Raw genomic sequence first — 20,482 nt, 5'->3', positions numbered from 1 at the left:
TCCAAGTTCTCAATCCCAAGCCACCCTTGATCTTTGGGTCTACAGATAATATCCCACCTGCTAAGTCTGTATTTCGTCTTTACTTCATTGCTTTGCCAGAAGAAACGGGATCGATAAGAATCTAACCTTTTCTGCACCCATATAGGTACTTCGAAGAAAGATAATAGGAACATCGACATACTAGTTAGTACTGAGTTTATTAACACCAGTCGTCCTCCATAAGACATAAGCTTGCCCTTCCAGCAGCTTAGCTTTTTTTTCAAATCAATCCTCAATACATTTTCATTCTTTATTTGTTAGTTTGCGATGGTGAATTGGGATGCTGAGGTAGCTGAAAGGCAAGGATCCCGTTTCACAATAGGACAATTGTCTATACGCATCTTGTTCCTCTTTGGTTCTTCCAAAGCAGAACAATTCACTCTTATTAAAATTTATTTTTAACCCCGACAATTGTTCGAAAAGGCGAAGTACTAACTTCATATTTCTAGCCTTTGTGATATCATGTTCCATGAATATTATAGTGTCATCAGCGTATTGTAGTATGGAGACCCCCCCCCCCCCATCAACAAGATGAGGGACTAGTCCCCCCACTTGGCCATTCTTCTTGGCCCTACCTATAAGTACTGCCAACATATCTATCACTATGTTGAACAGTATAGGGGACATCGAATCCCCTTGCCTTAAGCCCTTCTGAGTCTGAAAATAATGACCCGTGTCATCATTCACCTTAATCCCCACGCTACCCTTTTGAATAAAGGAATCCACCTGTTTCCTCCAGATTTCATTGAACCCCTTCATGTGCATTGCCTGTTGGAGGAATGGCCATTTGATCTTATCGTACGCTTTCTCAAAATCCACCTTCAAGATCACGCCATCTAGTTTGTTCAAATTGATTTCATGTAGAGTTCCGTGTAAGACAACAACCCCTTCAAGGATATGTCTTCCTTGCATGAATGTCGTCTGACTCGGTTGTACCATCGAATGGGCAATCCGTGTCAATTTATTCGTGCCAACTTTTGTAAAGATTTTGAAACTCACATTTAAAAGACATATAGGCCTAAACTGCTCAATACGCACTGCCTCCTCCTTCTTTGGTAACAACGTTAGCGTTCCAAAGTTAAGGTGGAAAAGTTGTAGGTGGCCATTAAAGAATTCATGGAACATCGGAATAAGATCACCCTTTATGATGTGCCAGCATTTCTCGTAGATTTCTGCCAGGAATGTGCCTTATTATGTTTTATCTGTGATACTGCTTCGAACGCCTCTTTTTTTGTAAATTGCGTAGACAAAATCTCATTTTCGTTTGTCCTGGGACTGGGGAATATCCCCGACTGCAAGCTCGTCAAGGGACACGAAACTATCCTCAAGTGGCCCGAAAAGTTGTTTATAGTAATTTGAGATGTAGAACTTAAGATTTTCGTGTCCCACCATTGTACCTTCATCCTGTTCAAGTTGGATGATTTTATTTTTTTATGTTTGTCATTCGCAATCATGTGGAAGAACTGAGTATTGCCATCCCCTTGGACGACTCTCAGAACCTTAGCCCTCAGTGCCCATTTCATTTCTTCTTCTCTAAGAAGAACACGAAGTTTCTGCTCAGCCTCAGTTTTAGCAGCCTGTTCAGTCGCGCATAACACATGAGATTCCTTTTTTATATCTAACGCTTCGATCATATGGATAAGTCTTTCTTTTTCTTGTTTATACATCCCGCTTTCATTTCTGGCCCAACCCCTCCGAAATTGTCTCAAATGCCTAATTTTATTTTGCCACCTTTCGACACTCGAGCGCCCACCGCAATCCTTAGCCCATTCCCTAACAACCATATCTAGGAATCCCTCTTTCTCAAACCAACTTAGTTCAAAAGAGAAGGTGTTCTTGTTACCCCTATGAGTCGCTTCTCCCGAGTCAACCAGTAAAAGGGTTTGATCAGAGATAGCCCTTTGTAATGCCTGCACCGTGACAAGGGGGAATTTTTGTTCCCAACCAACACTGGTGAGCACACTGTCTAACTTTTCATATGTGGGATTCGGTAACGCTTCGCCCAAGTGAATTGTCTACCTGATAATCTGATCTCCCTCATATTACGATTCTCAATAATCGTATTAAACATGAATGACCACCTTCCATTGAAGTTGTCATTATTCTTCTCTTCTTTTCTCCTTATGATATTAAAATCTCCTCCCACTAGTATTGGTAACCTTTCATCCCCACATATTCTCATAAGATCAGCGAGGAAATCTAGTTTGAGCTCCGGTTGAGCTACACCATATACAGCCACGAAGGCCCACCTAAACCCTTCAAGTTTTGACTTAACACGAAACTTCACGGCATAATCTCCGTGGACAACGTCCATCGCCTCTAACGTTTCACATTTAACCCCCAAGTAAAATCCCTCCGGATCGTCCCCTTAGAGGGAGACAGTGCCAGTCAAAATCTATGCCACCAGATAAAGTACCAAGAAATTGTGATGTGAAGTTATCCCTACCCGTTTCTAGTAGGGCAATAAAGTCTAGATTGTGCTCTAGTGACGCTTCTGCAAGGAACCTTTTTTTAGCCGAGTCTACTAGACCTCTACTATTTCAAAAGAGTCTTTTCATTTATCATCATGGAATTTTTCTTGAATTTGATTCTCGCACTTCGGCGAACTGTTGACATAGTATAAACCTTCCTCTTCCAGGATCGTTTTGGTTTATCGTGCACCTCCACCACGTCAACTTGACCGGGAGCAGTCAATGGCATGCGTTCCAACGACATAGGAGCCACATACCCCTCTGACTCTGTTTCCTCTACCTCAGCATCACCCTCCGGAGAGGGTATGAGATCCTCACATAAACTCTCAAGAGTTGTGATCCCCAAATTATTAATCTCAACATCATTCATAGGCCTCACCGCTGCAATATTACGAATCATTTCTAATGTCCTCTCAGCTTCTAAGTCTAACAGGCCATTAACTGATTTTGCTATTTCCTTCCCGTTAGATCCTAGAGATATCCCAAGTACGTAGCTTACATCGCCGCCCTTGGCTTGGGTTTGGTAGGTTTAGCAGTGTTGAATCCTCTGTACGGGTTGACCATCCCTTGTCTCTCTGCTCCGGCCACCATGTACACGTCTGCCTGCGTTCGTGTCATATGTTGTATCCCTGTGTACTCATTCTAATTCTTCTATCAACGAAATGATACGCAAGCTTTGCGTATTCGCGAGAAAAAAACAGATTGTTCAAGGTGCATCCGACAGTAGGAATGTAGGATGCTGTACATGCCACCTTGTGCAGTCCAGAAAAGAAGATTCAGATCATTCACTCTTATTTTCTCTTCAACCTATTGTTTTGTGACGGATAATGCTGCCAAGAAAGTAGACGTGAAGAACTTTGATCTTGATTCCAGAGCTACACGCTCTTGTTTTGAACGATTTTGGGGGTCCTATTTCGCAGTTTTGGGCAGGTAATAATTTGTAATCCTTTCAAAAGAGTCACAACATTGTTTGAATGAAAAAAAAAGGACGCAACTTGTAAAACAGGCAGGCAAGTTCTTTGCTACAAAATATACCATAGACAAGAGATACACAACACTACTGACACTTTTATCATCCACTTCAGTCATCATATGCTTGCTTGGCAATGCAGGACAACCACAACACGTGCAAAAGTGCAGACCGAAGCAAATAACTTAGATGTCCATTAAAAAAAGACTAACAACTTGGATAAGAACCTACAGATATTTAATTATTTTCGTCCCAAAAAAACTCAGCTGGAATAACTAAAACTTAATTCAGGAGAATGTAACAGAGAAGGTGAGAAAAAACAGACATATTTTAGAAGCACTGGCCCCGGCTCATCGGTAGAGCTAGACAACATAGGTACCAGGTTCCCTATGCATACAGCCTAAGCAATCGAAAGCACATATGCATCTGTGTTTTGTCCCGAAAGACCAAATAATTACTTCTAAGAAATTGCACTTCACATAGGATAATGGCAAAATAATTACTCCGAGGGCATTGTATTTCAGAAAGGACAGGAAATCATGAAATAAAGGGAAAATTCAGACATCCTAATCCATCCTTTCCATGATGTCATCATCAATCTCAATTGCGATGATCTCCCCATCCTCAAACTGATCCTTCCTAGGAGGCGCTGGAGGGGCGTAAAGCCGTGCTGGGCCTGTTCCCTTCTTCTTGTTACGGGGCCGTGCCTAACATGACGATACAGCGAGATAAGAATCACAACAAACACATCAGTTTGAGATTGTGCTAGAGAACTCACATTCCCATATGAGTGGCTGAACCTTTTGCCTCTCTTCGTCTTTCTGTCCCCTCTTCCACAGTAGACTGGTCACGGCAGAGACAATTTTGAGGTCACAATTGGTTCAAAGTTCAAACAGTCACCCCATATTCAACATATGCCATCATTCTTTTTATGAAAAGTTTGTTTATTGTTTAGTGAATCCACACATATATCCACTGAACTGTGTGCTAACTGACACACAGCCTACTCACACTAACTAAACTACACTACCAATCTCGGGTTTTTGCTGATTCTTGTGAACATTCCAAACTCAAAGTGGATTTCCTTCTTTCTAAGCAAAATTCAGCTCCCTCCGTGTTTCACACACTAATATCCATGGCATTCCCAACTAACTTCTTGGATTTCTACTTGGTCAGTCGGGAGAAGAATTCCCCTAACGAACTGTCCAATATTAGAACAAACTACCGAAACAAATTCAGCCTCCGTAAGTAAGAGATAAAGGACGAGTTAATTTACCATCAAGAACTGATGTGAGAGGAGCCAAGACCGCGGTGGCGACGAGGCTGGTGCGGGAGCGGGAGAAAGATACGGCGGCTGAGAGCCCGAAGGAGGAGGAGGCTACGGCGCCGTGGTGGTGCGAGGGGAAGGCGGCCGTGGACATGGCCATGCCCTGGACAGCGAGGAGCGCCATTGGAGGGAGCCGGGAGGAGTGTGTGTTCGATTGGTGGGGATTTGTGAAGTGTGGGAGATTATGGATTGGATGGGATAAGGAGAGATAAACGAAACGGAAGGTCACGGCTGGGCCTTTTCTAGTGCTAGGCCATTTTCTTCAAACGAAATCATATATGGCCCATTTGACGTGTTTTAGTTTTTTTCCTATACTTTGCTAATTACCCTAAATTTCTCAAAGAAAATGTTAACTAACCTAAGTCTATCAGAAATTTTAATTGCCCTAAAAATGTTATACTTTGTTAAATAGATATTCTTTCATTAGGGTAAAGACATCAACATGATTCAAAACTCACATTTAACTGTATATACATAAGAAATTTACTAAAAAAATAATTACATATGCCTAGAAAAATAGGTCGTATTTTTATATAGAGTTTGGTAGAACTGTTCACATGTACTGAATAAATGTTCATATGTTCACGCGATTTGTGAAAAACGTTCGTGTAGCCCGACACAAAAATATGTATTACTTTCAATGCTTTCCAACAGAATTGCATGTATTCAAAAAATGTCTCTTCATTAAAAAAAATCATGATTTTTAAAATAAAGATTTGTGTATCCAAAACGAAAAGTTCAGCATTGACAATAAAATTGATGAAAACAATAAAAACATGAATCATAAATAAGTAAAACTAAACAAGCAAAACAATAATGTATTAGAAAAAATAAAAAAGAAGGAAACTACAAATAAAGGAAAATAGAAAACCCCAAATTCAAAGTAAGTAAACCTGCAAATAAAATAAATCAAAATAGTAATGAAAATATATGAGAAGACAAGAAAAAAAGGGAATACTGCATATTGGGCTGCGTCCATGCCATAGTATGTGTAGCCTCAGTATTCACCGTAATAAGAGGGGAATAGGATTTACTATTTTCCTTGTTTGCTCAAAAAGAAAACAATTGTGCCCCACAAGAATATAAGCAACAAATGTATTGTGAACCGATACAATAGTTCGCGGCCTAAAAAGTTGTTTTCCATGCTTTCTAAGAAATTTTCTTGCCCAATTCCATATTGTGAAAAATATGTATACAATGCACCATGTGTGCAAAAATAATAAAGTTATAAATACAAAAGAGGAAAGTGTGCCTATAAAATCCGAAAACTTAGATGATTTGTTCCGCATGCACATCATGCGGGAAGCGCACTGATTTGTGTCTCCGAGAGCAGGTACCTTGTGGCTAGTGTTTTTTTGGCTCATAAATATCTTCTACTAAATAACTCATAATTTAAAAAGTCCCGGTTCGCCCAAACAACTCACATAGTTTCCTTTTCAGATTATTCTAGTTAATAGTCCAAAATTTCCACGCAAAAACCTATGTTTGGTTCTTAAGAGTGTATGTTCTTGTCTCCTTTCAAGACACCTCAAAGTTCTCAACAAAATTATGAACATATCCATGCATTGCAGTATGTTATAACATGTAGATCTACAAGCCTTAATAAAATGTGGATTTATTTTATAAATGCACAAGAATTTTTAGTGTAGTCATATTGGAATAAGTTTTTGTTATGTTTCTTTGTATGTCACCAAATGGTAACATTGTTGGATGAAAGTTTGGAGATTCGGAAGTCTACTCCGCAGATACGCATATTTTCATAAAATTTGAGAAGTTTAAGGTGCATTGGACAAAGATAGGAGCATGTACTCATTCTTAAGTTTTTTTTTTTTGAAAATAGGCGCTAACTTCGGCGCCTAAGAGCATCATGCATAATGTCAATTTTAGAAAAAACATGTAATGTAGAAGAAGAAACAGTGAAACACATAGAAAGAAAGAGTGAACATTGGAGAAAGAAAGAGTGTAACTTAGAGCTAATTCTTGATATTTGGCCAAGAGAAAATATTTGGAAAACCCTAAAAGGAAAACAAATAAATAAATACTCCCTTCATTTCATAATATAGCGCATATAGATTTTTTAAGACAAACCATGTAGAATTTGACCAAATTTATTGAGAAAAAATATCAAATTAATAATAAAAAGAAATAGAATAAACATGTCTCATGATGCATCTAATGATATTAATTTACCATCGTGGATGCACTTTTTACATAAACTTGGGTAAAGTGGTGAATCTTGAATTAACAAAATAGTTATAGGGATTACATACCGAATGGTCATAGATTAGGTGAATCTTGTCAACTGCTTATGGATTTTTGAAAGAATTGTACTACGAGACGTTTAGTGAGGTACGAAGCAAAATCATTGACCAAATCCAGGCCTCTCCCCCACTAGAAATCCTAAGGCCATGTTTGGATTGTCGTTTTGCTTAGCAATACACCTGCAAACAATACACTCCTCCGGACGTCGTTTCGCTTCCAGCGGGAAATTGCTACTAGCCCGGTAAGTTACACCTGTAGATATCAGACCTGCGTATTTAAAATACACCGATGCCAAGCGTGACCTAACGGGTGAATTACAAAGGTGAACTCTAGACCTGCCTCATCACTCTCCCCTGGATTTCAGGGGGTGGGCCTCTCTGACAGTTCCTATTCGTCACTATTTGTGACTGATAGCCAGGCAATCACGCACATGAGTGACGGTAGCAATCGACTGGGCAATCCATTTAGCTGTTACGCCTGTCTACAGGGACCGATTTTAAGAACTTTCTAGAAGGTTATGTCCTGTCTTTACTGGTTTGGGAACGTTTTATAAGTTTTTTCTCCAATTTTTTCATGTATGTTTTTCTTCTTTCATTTTCATTTTTTTTGTATTCTTTCTGCATTTTTCTCTCAATTGTTTTGAAAATGGTCCTAAATTTTAAATACTTTTGGGATTTTTAAAAATGTTCATGTTTTTTAAAAACAATAGCGTGTTCCCAAAGCAAATCGGAGTTCAAAAAAATGTTCAGGATTTCCAAAAAATGTTCAAATTTTTTCAAAAGTGCCCACATTCTCTGATTTGTTTTATGAGTTTTTCAAAAATTGATTCCTCAAATTTTAGAAAATCTTTAGTAAAACTAGTTTTTAATCTTTTTAGAAAACTATTGTGAAAAACAAAGAAAAACATGAAAAAGTGAACAAAAAAAGCGTTAGCTACAGTGGTTCTGGCCGGCCAGTGGAGAAGTGCGTGTGCGTTTGGGCAGTAAACTGGGGCTCCTAGCCTTGAGAGATGTTAGAGCATCTTCAGCCGCGCCCCAACAAGGCCCTGCAGGCGATTTTTCAGCCGCCGGCGCTAAAAAATCGGCTCGGTCACGCCCCTAGGGGCCTTTTTTCGCCGGCTCGGGAAGAAATTGGCGCCGGCGGACCCAACCCGAACCCGGCGCGCTGGGGGTGTTCGGGGGCGCCGGGCGAATCGTTTTTGGCGCGAAAGCGCCGCGGGCCAGCCGCGTCAGCAACACCGCCCGCCTCGTCTTCTCCCGACGCCTCGGTTTCCCGCGGGGAATCAATGGCAAGGCTGCCGCCGGTCAGCTTTGCCATTGATTCCTCACGGGCGGCGCGTTCACGGGGCGGCGCGCCGGGTTTGGCGTCCACCAACGGGGCGCCTGTGGTCGGCGGCGTGAAGAACAGCGAGGGGCGCCACCTGTGGTGGGGCGCCCCCGGCCGCACACTTGAGGACGTGCTGACGCACCTCGAGGGCGGCAACAACCCGTCGTTGGCGTACCCCCCGTGAGGGCGGCCGCCCCGGCGCACCGCCGACGCGACGGGCAATGGGCGCTAAGGAGGTTCGGCGCGTCCTCCTCCTCTTCCTCCTCCCGCTCCTCCTCCCACTCCTCCGGCACTCCGACGCTGCTCGGCGTCAAGGCCGAGCCCGGCATCGTCATCAACGAGGCGGCCGGCGCGCCGCCTCGTCGGCTCCTCCTCCGCGCTTCGTCAAGCCAAAGACGGAGCCGGGGCTCGCGCCGGTGAAGACAGAGTCGGGGCTAGCGCCGGTGAAGACGGAGCACGGCGCGGTCGAGCTCGACGACGACGCAGCCCTTGAATGGGCACGCCAGGACTCCATCAAGATGGCGACGAAGCGCCAGCGCGCCGCCCTGCGGCGCTTCGAGCAGCGCCGCCGAGGCCGCGACAAAAGAGGAGTCGTCATCATCCACGACAGCGACGACGACGACAACGCGCCGCCGCCGCCACCAGCCGGGGAGGGGTCCAGCAGGGGCGCCCGAGTCAAGGAGGAGAAGGCCGACGATGGCGGCGACGACGGTGACTTCTCGGCCTTTAGCAAGTTTTTTTTATTAATTTTTATATGTAATGGCGACTACTCGACTTGAATCCGCGAATATAAGCCCAAATTTGCCGAAATTTGGCGTGTTTTAGCCGAACTTTGGGTAAATTTGCTACACAATTTTTTTCCCGCGCCTGGGGCCGGCGGCTGGGGGCCAACTCGCCCAGGCCCCTTTTTTCACCGGGTCACCCCCAGGCGGCGATTTTAGGCGCCCCCTGAAGGGCCAACAGCTGGAGATGCTCTTACATCTACAAGGAATTTACGGGATTTTTTTGAAGGATGAGCTGGGGGGACTCACGCGTGAAATTCAGGGGGTGCACACTAAATTAGATGAGGACACATGGTCCTTTAAGCCTTGTTTGGTACTAGTGTATTTTAAGGAATTGATGGAGATTATCCCGGTCAAACCCCTAAATCCGAATATATCCCAAAACAATGTTTGGTTCTAGTGTCTTTGACATGTTTCATCCCATAAATCCGCAAACTCTAGTGCATTTTACTCAATACCCAATACACTAGCCCTACTTAGTGGATTGGGGATAAATGAGGATTTTAAGGGATTGGGTGAAGGTTGAGGCTTCACCCAATCCCTGTGGGGATTATCCCACCAATCCTCTCAAAAACCCTAGTATCAAACAAGGCCTACAACCTTCACCCAATTCCTTAAAATTCCTACGTATCCCCAATCCACTAGGTAGGGATAGTGTATTGAGTATTGAGAAAAATGCACTAAAGTTTGGGGAAAATGGCAATATTAGCTTAATAATTCTATTGTTCGGCAGTAAACCTTCCATGTGTAAAGGAGTATTTGTAGATTATTTCAAAAATAGAGCACCTCCCATATAAAAAACTGTATTAAGAAAAGCATGGACATCCAATCATTCACTGGATGGGCAGAAGAGCAAACCTAACATCATCAGAACAAAGGTGGCATACATGCATTAGACCAATTCTGTTCCTAAAGTTCTTGACACATAAGGACAAAGTCTCATAATTTCATTCATACAATTCTGAGTGTGCTACCGACGCAACTGACTAGCCGACGCTAGTTCGCTACTGCTGTCGCCACCGTGTCCGCCGTGGCTCGCTGGCCCCTATCAGAGGTAGGAGTGTCTCGAAAATGTAACAGCCATAACCCAATGCTACATATGTAGAAAAAGATACTTTTATCAGCTTTTTAGTAAGCGAAAAAGCTAGAACGCTGGACATGTCATCATGTGTGTGTACGCTTAGTTATACATTACATTACAGACGGAGAGCACTGCGTACATTTAAGTAGAGCACCAAGTATATCATACTATTACAGTACACAATTTCAACTATGTCCCAGTTGCATCTATGTAAACTTGGTTATATTATACAACAGGTCAAGAGAACTGGATAAATCCAAATAGAGTGGTAAGTTTGTCTTCTTACAGTACACAGCTTTAGTTCTGCACACAAAGCACTCAAGCTATAGTGTAGAACTAAGCTGGTCCTTCCTTGCTGTTAGCACATAGCTTAGTCCGTTTTGAACCTTCATGCGTACACAGCTCCCTGGCTACTTAATAACCGATAAAAAAGCAAAAACAACAATACTACATTGAAGTATCAAATAAGATGTATTTGTTGTATACGGAAAAAAATAGTATCTGACAAACCTCTTTTTGATTTTCCCGCTGACATTTGACTTCTCTCTTCTTGATTCCCGCTGTATTGTTTCCATCCTCTAGTAATCTGATAATCTGCTTGATTAATCTGAGGATTACTAAGGCTATAAATTACCTCTACTACTGTCGGAGAAGGTTGTGGGGTTGTTTCCAATGGCTTTTCAAGGTTTGGTAGTAATAGCTTCTGCCTCCATCTAAAGCAACGGCTCGGTAGATTCCACTTGATAGAAGTGGTGATCCCATGAAGAGAATTAGCAGTTGATGTAGTGATTATGATGAATTTTTTCTGTCCAATGGAGATAGTTCAGGTGGGGTGTATATTCAGCTTTGCATGTAGAATAACCACCAGACCGACAGTGTTCGGCACAACGGACCAAATCGAAAAACAGCCTGCCTGCAAAAAGCACAAATCAGAAATTGGATGCAAAAAAAAATCCAGAAGACAAAACATGCTTATACCACCACAAAATCAACAGCGTCCTACCACAATTTTACAGCGGCCACCGACGAACTTAATTACGATCCTAATCAGGCAAAGAGAGCAAAAACCGACAAATAGAAACAGAGATCTCCACAAAGGATCAAAAGCATACCAACCAGAATTAAAATTGAGGAAATCGTTCATACAAGAAGAGGAATCAGCACATGATGAACCAATCAGAGAGCAACCACCATACGGCACAAAACTAAGAATTGACGGCCAGCCGGGCGACGGTGAGGAGCTAGACCAGAAGAGAGAATTGGGCATGTGTAAAGCACGCGGCCTCCGCTGACCACCCCATCACCGTCGACTACCCAGCGACATGTCCGGCTCAGCTCCTGCAGTCGCCAGATCCTCTCCAGCAGCTTCTTCATCTAGTCGATCGTGTCCCCAGGATTGACGTAATGTCCAATTAAATGCCCGGCCAAAATCAAGAACACACATACACACATTCAGATTTACTCCCAAGATTCTGCCCCTCATTCTTCCAAGATGGATTAACGGTTTGTCTTTACCTTGCCGATCTTGGACACCACTGAGTGGACCATGGAGAGACGGTCGTTCAGGCACCTCCAGCGGCGGCACTCGGCCATCAGATTTCACCCTCTTCTTCCTCAACGCCAACATGAGTTACAACAGGGTGTAGTACCTCGCACTCGCATCGTTGTTGCTGCGGTTGCTGTGTGGAATCAACCACAATATTCAGGTCAAAAGCCAAATTAGGTCAAGATCACCCTGCATAGTAGGAAACAATGGCCAATTAAACAGAGTTCGGTCGGTTTCAGTGAGGATGACTCGTCTGTCTCGGTCGCCGCACTTAGAATCACTGATGGACCTCTACACGTCGCGACTCTTGCATACCTGCAGACCAAGAAAACCAGAACCAAATCTCACAACTAATCACAGATTCACAGCGAAAACAAATCGACCAACAACACAGATTAATGAAGAATCTAGGTCGGACACACAGCTCCTCTTCGTCGCCGCTCCTCTCTCTAGCTACCACGCCGCCGCGCGTGGACGGAGACCCTGCAAAAAAGGAACGCCCGCCGATTTGTTCCTAAATCACACCGACAGGAGGAACCGGAGCAGCGATGGCGAGCGTTCAGGCCACCAGCAGGACCTCGGGGAGGCCGACGTTGCAGAACGGGCCACCAACGCTGCCGATCGAGCTCCATGGCTGCAATGAGGAGGAGGAATCAGGGCAGAGGTTGAGCCTTTATATAGGAACAATATGACGGTGGATCGAACGAAAACGAACACGTAAAGTCTAGCAGCGACATAGCGGCACCGATCCAGAAACACCAGAAGTCTCTACAGGAGACCATCGAAGCGGCACCGCTCTCTCAACGCAAGGCGGCAGCGTGAACACTGACGCAGCCCAGCACACGTCCATGAGAGGCCACACGCAGCCCAGAGAAGGAAGGAGGCCCGCACACGTACACAGCCACCGAATAAACCGTAGGAAAACAGGTCACGGAGCAGGCTGGCCCATGCGTACCCCATATCGCTAAATACACCAACAGAATCGCTACACACGTTAAGAAAAATTTGAACGACCATCTACATCCACCTCGTAATTCTACACGGTAATCTCTCAAAATATTGCACGTGTCGACATCCAGCTAACCAAGAAGTCCTTTTCACGCAAGTGGTTAAACCTCACTGCGTAAACTTTTCGAGATATAGTGGCTTGGGTAAGATAGTACAACGCAAGCAGGACGGGATGCATCCGTGTCGAGTCGACCTCGTAGCTAGCCCAGTGTATATCTTGCTTGATGATATCTTAACGACTGTGTCGCCCCCTTCAGCAGGGAATTCAGATGTCTCTTGCTAGCTTTGACCTGGCCTTATGTTGACCTTTCTTCTCTATGTTATTTTTTAAACGAGGCAAAAGATTTGCCTCATATATTAAATGAGGAGGAGAAAGTTTGTTACAACACAGTGCCAAGAAACGGCATGGCAATTACTCTCGCAATAAGAAAGACCCTAAATTTTTCGCCCCGGCTTTAACCCAAAGGTTAGACTCTTCGATCACATTGTTTAGCAAGACAAGCGGAGGGGCACTCTTGTGTCTAAACACCCTTGCATTACGCTCATTCCAGATCACCCATGAAACCAACATGGTTATCGAAGCCTTCGCTTTTCGGTTGGCGGTGCCCTCGGCGCTCAAACTCGCCCACCATTCCTTGATGGAGTCGTACAAGTGCCATGCGGATGTGTCCACGTCGTGGATGCAGAGCTTCTGAATCACCATGTTCCAGAGCCTGAGGGTGAAGCGGCATCTGAAGAATAGATGGGGACCGCATTCCTGCACCCCTCTGCACAAGGGACAAGGGCCACAGTTTGGCCAGCCTCGCCTCTGCAATCTGTCTGCAGTCCAGATCCTATCTTGAAGCGCGAGCCAAGCAAAGAACTTGACTTTCGGAGGGGCCCAAACCTTCCAAACCATTTGGTCCATGGGGGAGAGGACCAAGCCCAAAAACTGTGCCCTGTACGCGGAGGCTGCGGAGTAGTTCCCGGAAGCCGTGTGCTTCCAAAGTATATCATCGTCGGCAAGCTCATCAAGGTGGACCTCTTGGAGCAGCGTCCATAGGGTGAAGAATTGTGGAACATGCTCAATGGAGGCCGGTGTAGGTGGTCTGATTTTGAGAATCCACGCGCTCTCTTTGAGGGCCTCCCGCACCTTCCAGCGCTTCCACGAGGAAGCCTCATAAATGAGCGGAGCGATGTCTCTGGGCTTGCGACCCAGAAGCCAAGGAGAGTCCCAAAAAGGTGTCCGCGCACCATTGCCAACCGTGATGGTGGTACATGCGTAGAAAAAATTTAGGTCATCCTCATCACACGGGTTCCCACCTCCAACCCACAGCTTTGTGGGCTCCTTCCACTCATACCAAGGCCACCGCAGACGCAAGGCCCGCGCGAACTTGAAGGTGTTTAGGACCCCAAGCCCACCATAGTCAAGCGGCCTACTGACAGTGTCCCAATTGACCTTGCACTTTGCCCCAGTTGTCTTATCCGATCCCGACCAAAGGAATGCCCGCTCGAGTTTGTCAATGTTTTGCAGGATGGTGGTTTGTATGACAAGCGGCGTGATGAAGTAGATGACTTGGGAAGCGAGAACCGACTTGACGAGCGCCGCGCGTCCAATGGTGGTGATGTTTTGGCCCTCATATGTTGTCAATCTCCTCGCCACTTTATCCACTAAGAATTGAAGATCAGCAAGCTTCAGCCTCCAAATCGACAGCGGTAGCCCCAAATAATGGAGCGGAAAGGCAGCCCTAACAGCCGGCAGCCCATGGGTTATGCGGTCCAAGTCGAGGTTGCCACATCTAATGGGCACCATTGAGCTCTTATGGAAGTTAGTGCAGAGACCGGTGACGTCCCCGAATCCCCTCAGAATGGCCGCCAGGTTGTCCACATCTCTTTTGATGGGCGCAACAAACACAGCCGCATCGTCCGCGTAAAGAGAGCTACGCACTATGACCCCTCTCCCACGGATCTTGTGCAGAAGGCCTTTCCTAGTTGCCGTGTCGAGGATTTGCTTCAAAGGGTCGATGGCAATGACAAAAAGGAGAGGGGAGATGGGGTCCCCCTGCCGAAGCCCTTGGCCATGCTTGATGGGAGAGCCGGCTACCCCATTCAAGAGAACCCTCGAAGATGAGGAACAAAGGAGAGCCACAATCCACTCCCGAAATTTGCTAGGGAAGCCACGCCTCTGCAGGAGGTCAAGCAAATACTCCCACTTGACGGAGTCAAAGGCCTTGCGAATATCCAGCTTGAACAGGAGAGAAGGGGTCTTGCTCTTGTGCAGGCGACGAGCAAGGTTCCTAACAGACATGAAGTTGTCATGGATACTCCGCGTTTTGATGAAGGCACTTTGGGCGTTGGAGCCGAGGGCGGACATGTGCGGTCCAAGCCTACTAGAGAGCACTTTGGAGATGAGCTTGGCGACTGCATGAATGAGACTAATAGGCCTGAAGTCAACGATGCTCTCCGCCCCATCCTTCTTGGGAAGCAACACAATATTCGCAGAGTTGAGCCAGTGGAGGTTTGTTGTGTGTAGGGAGTCGAAGCGCTGGATCACCGCCATGAGGTCGAGCTTGACGATGGCCCAACACTTCTTGAAGAACAGGCCGGTGAAGCCATCCGGCCCCGGGGCCTTGTCGCTAGGCATGCTATTTATTGCCTCGAGGACCTCCTCCTCAGTGAAGGGCGAATCAAGCTCGTGCAGGTCATGCGACTCCAGATTGAGCTCCTCCCAGTTGAAGTCCGTCGTACTTCCACTTCCTCTTTTCATGACATGCGAGAAGTTGTCATGGATTATCTTCTCCTTGGCCTTGTGTTCTGTTACCCACCCTTGATCGTTCATGATGCGGTGGATGTGGTTTTTTCTCCTCCGTGCGTTGACTCGACGGTGAAAGAACTTGGTGTTGGCATCTCCTTCTTTGATGTTAGCGATTCGGGCACACTGCTTTTTGCGTGCTTTCTCAAGCACGGCCAGGCTTATCACCCTTCTCTTAAGGCAAGCACGAAGGTCACGCTCCTCAGGGGAGAGAAGCCTGCTCTCCTGGGCAATGTCGAGGCGAAGGATAACCAATAGGGCGGCGTGAAGATGGACCTTAGCCTTGGAGAAGAGGCCTCTACTCCACTCCGAGAGCCGCATGGCCGTCTTCTTTAGCTTGTGGAAAAGCAGAATGTAAGGGTCGGTGTGCTCAACTGGCTATGCCCAGGCCTTTTGGACCACTTCGGTGAATCCGGGCATAGACGCCCAAAAATTCTCGAATCTAAAGGTCCTAGGCCTCCGCGGCCCCTTATCCTCGGCAAGCAAAAGGGGGCAATGGTCAGAGAGAGACGAAGATAACGCATGGAGAACGTGATCATCAAAGGTTGTGTCCCACTCCGCATTGCAAAAGAAAGAGTCAAGCTTGCACAAGGTAGGATTTGACCTCTCATTGCTCCGGGTGAACCTCCTGTTCTGGAGATGGATTTCTTTGAGCTCACACTCATGGAGAGAAGCCCGGAACCGGTTGATTCGGTTGCAATTTACGTTCCGCTTGTTCTTGTCCCTAGCTCGGTAAATCTGGTTGAAATCCCCGGAGGCTAACCAAGCGACCCCCGCAGGTGGCTTCTGTGCAACAAGCTCAGCAAAGAACACATCTTTGAGCGAGTGGTCGGTAGGGCCGTAGACGGTGGTTAGCTTGAAGCTCACGCCCGTCTTCTCTATGTTTGACTAGTATACTACTTCTGCTATCTTTTTTGACTTTGTCAGCATGTATGAGTTTAGGATGTGGTTAGATCTCAGCCGAGTGAAACTTAATCAAGTCTCGATCAACTGACACAACATATAGAAAACAAGACAAAAAATTAAAATAAAATTTTGCACGGATGTCCACCTAAGATCTCATGGATATGGTATCAACTAAAACTTTATTAAGTCTCAGTCGATTTAGCAATCCCATTAGGTTTATCCTCTATAAAAGCCCTCTCAATGTGCATGTTTCTATCCGAATACCCAATCACACACAGATACACAAGAGACATACGCATAAACATAAGCTGCAACCTGCAAAGATACCCCAAGAAAACATAGGCTGTAATATGGTAGCTCTAGCTCTAGTACTGCTCTGCTCGGCCGCGATCATGGTGGCGCCGGCGGCAGCGGACGTGGAGTCCCATAGCTTCCCCGTCTTCAACGCCACCACGTTGACAAAGATTCATTGCTGCGATCGATCTAGAAGCTAGAGCAGCACGCACGTTTCGTACACGAACTAGCTCACGACGGTGCAACTCGAAAGACTAGCGGAGAACGCAAGCAGAGCAGAATGCATACGTGTCAAGTCTTCAACCTCATAATAATAATAAAATTATTGTAGCTAGTCCAGTAGTGTATATCTTGATTGATGATTTCTTAACGCCTGTGTACATCGCCTGCGTTTCAGCTGGAAAAACATGACTTTTCTTCTCTGTGTTTGACCAGTATACTACTCCTGTTGTCCTTTCTTGACCTTGTCAGCATTTAGGCCTAACCCACAATAAAACCCCTCACAACGTGCATGTTTCTATCCGAATACCCAGATACCCGATCACAAACAACAGACGCACGTATCACCATAAGCTGCAAAATGTCAGCTCTAGCTCTAGCTCTAGTACTGCTCTGCTCGGCCGCGATCATGGTGGCGCCTGCGGCGGCGGACGTGGAGTCCCATAGCTTCCCCGTCTTCAACGCCACCACGACCGAGAGCCTGTGGGTCGCCACGAACATGTCCATCGTCATGCCCGCAGCGCTCCTCTTCATGCCCGAGCAGCCGCTTCCCGAGGTCAACGTTTCCGAGGGGTTTCTGCTGCTCCCCAAGAGGATCGACGTCTGGCGCGCCGGCGCCGGCGCGCTGCCGACACGCGAGGCGTCCTTCAACACGAGCTTCACGGTGGAAAGCTCTGCCCCTCCCGTCTCGTTCGTCCTCCTCCTCGACAGGTTCCCGACGCTCAACAACCCCTTGGGCCTCCGTGGCGCTAACGACTCGTGGACGGGCGCCGCGCCCAACGCCACGGACGGCCTCAGCGCGGTCGAGGTCGGCACGGTGAGGTCGTACGCGCCAGAGTCTCCCAACGTCGGCCTCAACGTCACCATCGCGCCCAACGGCACCGCGGCGCCTGGCCGCCGCGCCGTGTGGGTCGAGTACAACGCCGTCGAGCACATCCTACGCGTGTACGTCGCCGCCGGTGGGGAACCGAGGCCAGCCAGAGCGCTCCTCGACGCGCGTCTCTCCCTCGCTGGCCAAGGCACCACGCAAACCGCGTTGGTTGGCTTCTTCGCCGCCAGAGTCCGCGATATCTTCCTCGCTGTTCGTGATTGGGACCTCACGGTGGACAGGCTCGACACCAATGGCAAGAAGAAGGGAACGCCGTGGTGGGTGATACTGATCGCGGTGATCGGGTCCGTGGCCGCCACTGCCGCCATCGTCTCGCTGGTGGTGTGCTCCTTTGTATCGAGGCGACGGGCGCGCGATATGGAACCCAAGCAATAGTCTATACAGACTTGTCATGTGCGTGTAGACGATCTGTGTGCAACTCTGCAAACTACTATGTTTTTATGTTACTTTCAAGTTTGAAATTCAAATTTAACGAGTGAAGAGAGCGTACCGCACTTTTCTTTTCCTACTTAAAAAAGGGAAAAGCTTACGTTCACCCGACCGATCACGCGCGCCGCGTCCGCCGGCTCCGCGTCCGTGGGATCGTCTGTTGATCGGACAGACGAGAGCCTCCCCGCTTCCGCGTCACGCGCGTCCGTTTTGTGAAACATAGCCGTTGTTTCAGAAAAATGACCCTGCAGCTGGAAGCGGTCATTCCCGCAGCAGCTGTGTGCTCGGAGGGCTGGGAGGGCGACGATGGCTGGATCTGGGAGGGCAGCGGCGCGACCGGGGCTAACCCACCGTTGTGACGACGACGACGTCTTCGGGACCGGCGGCGGCCGGCGGCAACCCAAGCAGGTACGGATCTCCTCTAGATCCCTGTGATTTCTCCTCCTTCCTTCCCCCCATTTCTAGCCGACGTTGTTGCTCCGGTCGAGTTTAGCTCCGTGCCTTCCGGTGGCTTCGCCGGCGGCTCCGCAGCGAGTGGCTACGCGGTGATTAGGGTTGCGGTGGCGCCCTTTTTTTTATTTGCGCCCCTGAATTTGGGTGGGGAATTGACTAGGAACTCAGGGTGGGGAATGGATTTTGCGCCCTCTGTTTGTGAGCATGAGTGGCCATAGGTTTGTTGTTTCATCACCTGACCTGCGATGGAGAAGGAAGGCCCCAGCCCAGGAGCACCTGGAGAGGAGCAGACAATTTTAGCATGAACTTTTCTGTTTTCTGTTTGTGAGCATGAATGGCCACAAGTTTTTCCCTACCTGACTGCCCCTTGGCACCTGGAGAGGAGCAGGAATAGTTGTAGCTGCAGGAATAGTTGTAGCACAGGCACAAGAAGTTTTTCCCAAAATAGTTGTAGCTCCAGGAACTATTGGAGCAGAATTTTTTACACTGGATCCATTGAAAATCATACAGTCATACGATCACTGGAAAGGAAACCCAAGTTCACAAGTTTTCTGAATTTTTGTAGCTTATAGCTTTCTGTAGCTCATAGCTTTCTGAATGGACTTTTATAGTTTTTATGCTACTGGATTTTTTATGAATGCTATAAGCTATCTTTTCAAAGCTATCTTTTAGTGCATCAAGATCTGGGTTTGTGATTATTTTTTAAATATTGCAGCTCTTCTTCACCATTGTCAAGGATGGACATTGGGAAGTTGTTGTTGCCAACTTGATGCAAAGACAATTCAATGTTTTTTTACTCCAGGAGTGATGACCCTGACTACGTCAACAACCTTGAGCAGCCATGTTGCAATCTGGTATGAAAACTACACCCCTTTTTTCCATCTTTGTTTGATCATTTTCATACTTTTTCTTTTATCAAATTGATGTTGTGGTACCAATCAAAGAAGATGTTACTGTGCCATCTTTTTATATCTTCATTTTTTCTGATATTAAATGTGCAGATAAGAAACTTCAAAACTCTGGTCCGAGAACGAAACCCATGGAAGCTTGATCTTGATGAAGGAAATATGCCCTAGAGGCAATAATAAAGTTATTATTTATTTTCTTATATCATGATAAATGTTTATTATTCATGCTAGAATTGTATTAACCGGAAACATAATACTTGTGTGAATACATAGACAAACAGAGTGTCACTAGTATGCCTCTACTTGACTAGCTCGTTGATCAAAGATGGTTATGTTTCCTAGCCATTGACATGAGTTGTCATTTGATTAACGGGATCACATCATTAGGAGAATGATGTGATTGACTTGACCCATTCCGTTAGCTTAGCACTCGATCGTTTAGTATTATGCTATTGCTTTCTTCATGACTTATACATGTTCCTATGATTATGAGATTATGCAACTCCCGCTTACCGGAGGAACACTTTGTGTGCTACCAAACGTCACAACGTAACTGGGTGATTATAAAGGTGCTCTACAGGTGTCTCCGAAGGTACTTGTTGGGTTGGCGTATTTCGAGATTAGGATTTGTCACTCCGATTGTCGGAGAGGTATCTCTGGGCCACTCGGTAATGCACATCATTATAAGCATTGCAACTAATAAGTTAGTTGCGGGATGATGTATTACGGAACGAGTAAAGAGACTTGCCGGTAACGAGATTGAACTAGGTATTGAGATATC

At 46.2% G+C, this 20,482-nt stretch overlaps 2 protein-coding genes and 1 long non-coding RNA gene across 5 annotated transcripts; 1 reads left to right on the top strand and 2 right to left on the bottom strand.

The window, feature by feature from the left end:
* Window positions 1–3,790: 3,790 nt before the first annotated feature.
* On the bottom strand, window positions 3,791–5,040 carry LOC123168886 (30S ribosomal protein S31, chloroplastic). Its single transcript, XM_044586747.1, has 3 exons — window positions 4,757–5,040; window positions 4,259–4,323; window positions 3,791–4,187 (listed from the first exon to the last, which is right to left on the bottom strand). Exons 1-3 carry the CDS (start codon window positions 4,929–4,931, stop codon window positions 4,047–4,049), a joined length of 381 nt encoding a protein of 126 aa, XP_044442682.1. The 5' UTR covers window positions 4,932–5,040; the 3' UTR covers window positions 3,791–4,046.
* Window positions 5,041–10,521: 5,481 nt separating this feature from the next.
* Window positions 10,522–12,679, bottom strand: LOC123169405 (uncharacterized). Of its 3 annotated transcripts, none has more exons than XR_006484790.1 (3): window positions 12,520–12,672; window positions 10,769–12,438; window positions 10,522–10,668 (listed from the first exon to the last, which is right to left on the bottom strand). It is a non-coding gene; the product is annotated as an uncharacterized lncRNA (long non-coding RNA). The 3 variants fall into 3 exon arrangements; XR_006484789.1 differs by having other exon boundaries at window positions 10,522–11,632; window positions 11,774–12,438; XR_006484788.1 differs by having other exon boundaries at window positions 10,522–12,438; window positions 12,520–12,679.
* Window positions 12,680–17,322: 4,643 nt separating this feature from the next.
* LOC123168190 (uncharacterized) lies at window positions 17,323–18,379 on the top strand. The gene has a single exon (XM_044586065.1). The coding sequence runs from the start codon at window positions 17,384–17,386 to the stop codon at window positions 18,284–18,286; it is 903 nt and encodes a 300-aa protein (XP_044442000.1). The 5' UTR covers window positions 17,323–17,383; the 3' UTR covers window positions 18,287–18,379.
* Window positions 18,380–20,482: the final 2,103 nt, after the last annotated feature.

This window comes from Triticum aestivum, chromosome 7D, assembly GCF_018294505.1.
Source record: "Triticum aestivum cultivar Chinese Spring chromosome 7D, IWGSC CS RefSeq v2.1, whole genome shotgun sequence".
NCBI lineage: Eukaryota > Viridiplantae > Streptophyta > Magnoliopsida > Poales > Poaceae > Triticum > Triticum aestivum.
Note: the sequence above shows the minus strand (reverse complement) of the source record. Positions and strands in the feature narration are given on the sequence as shown.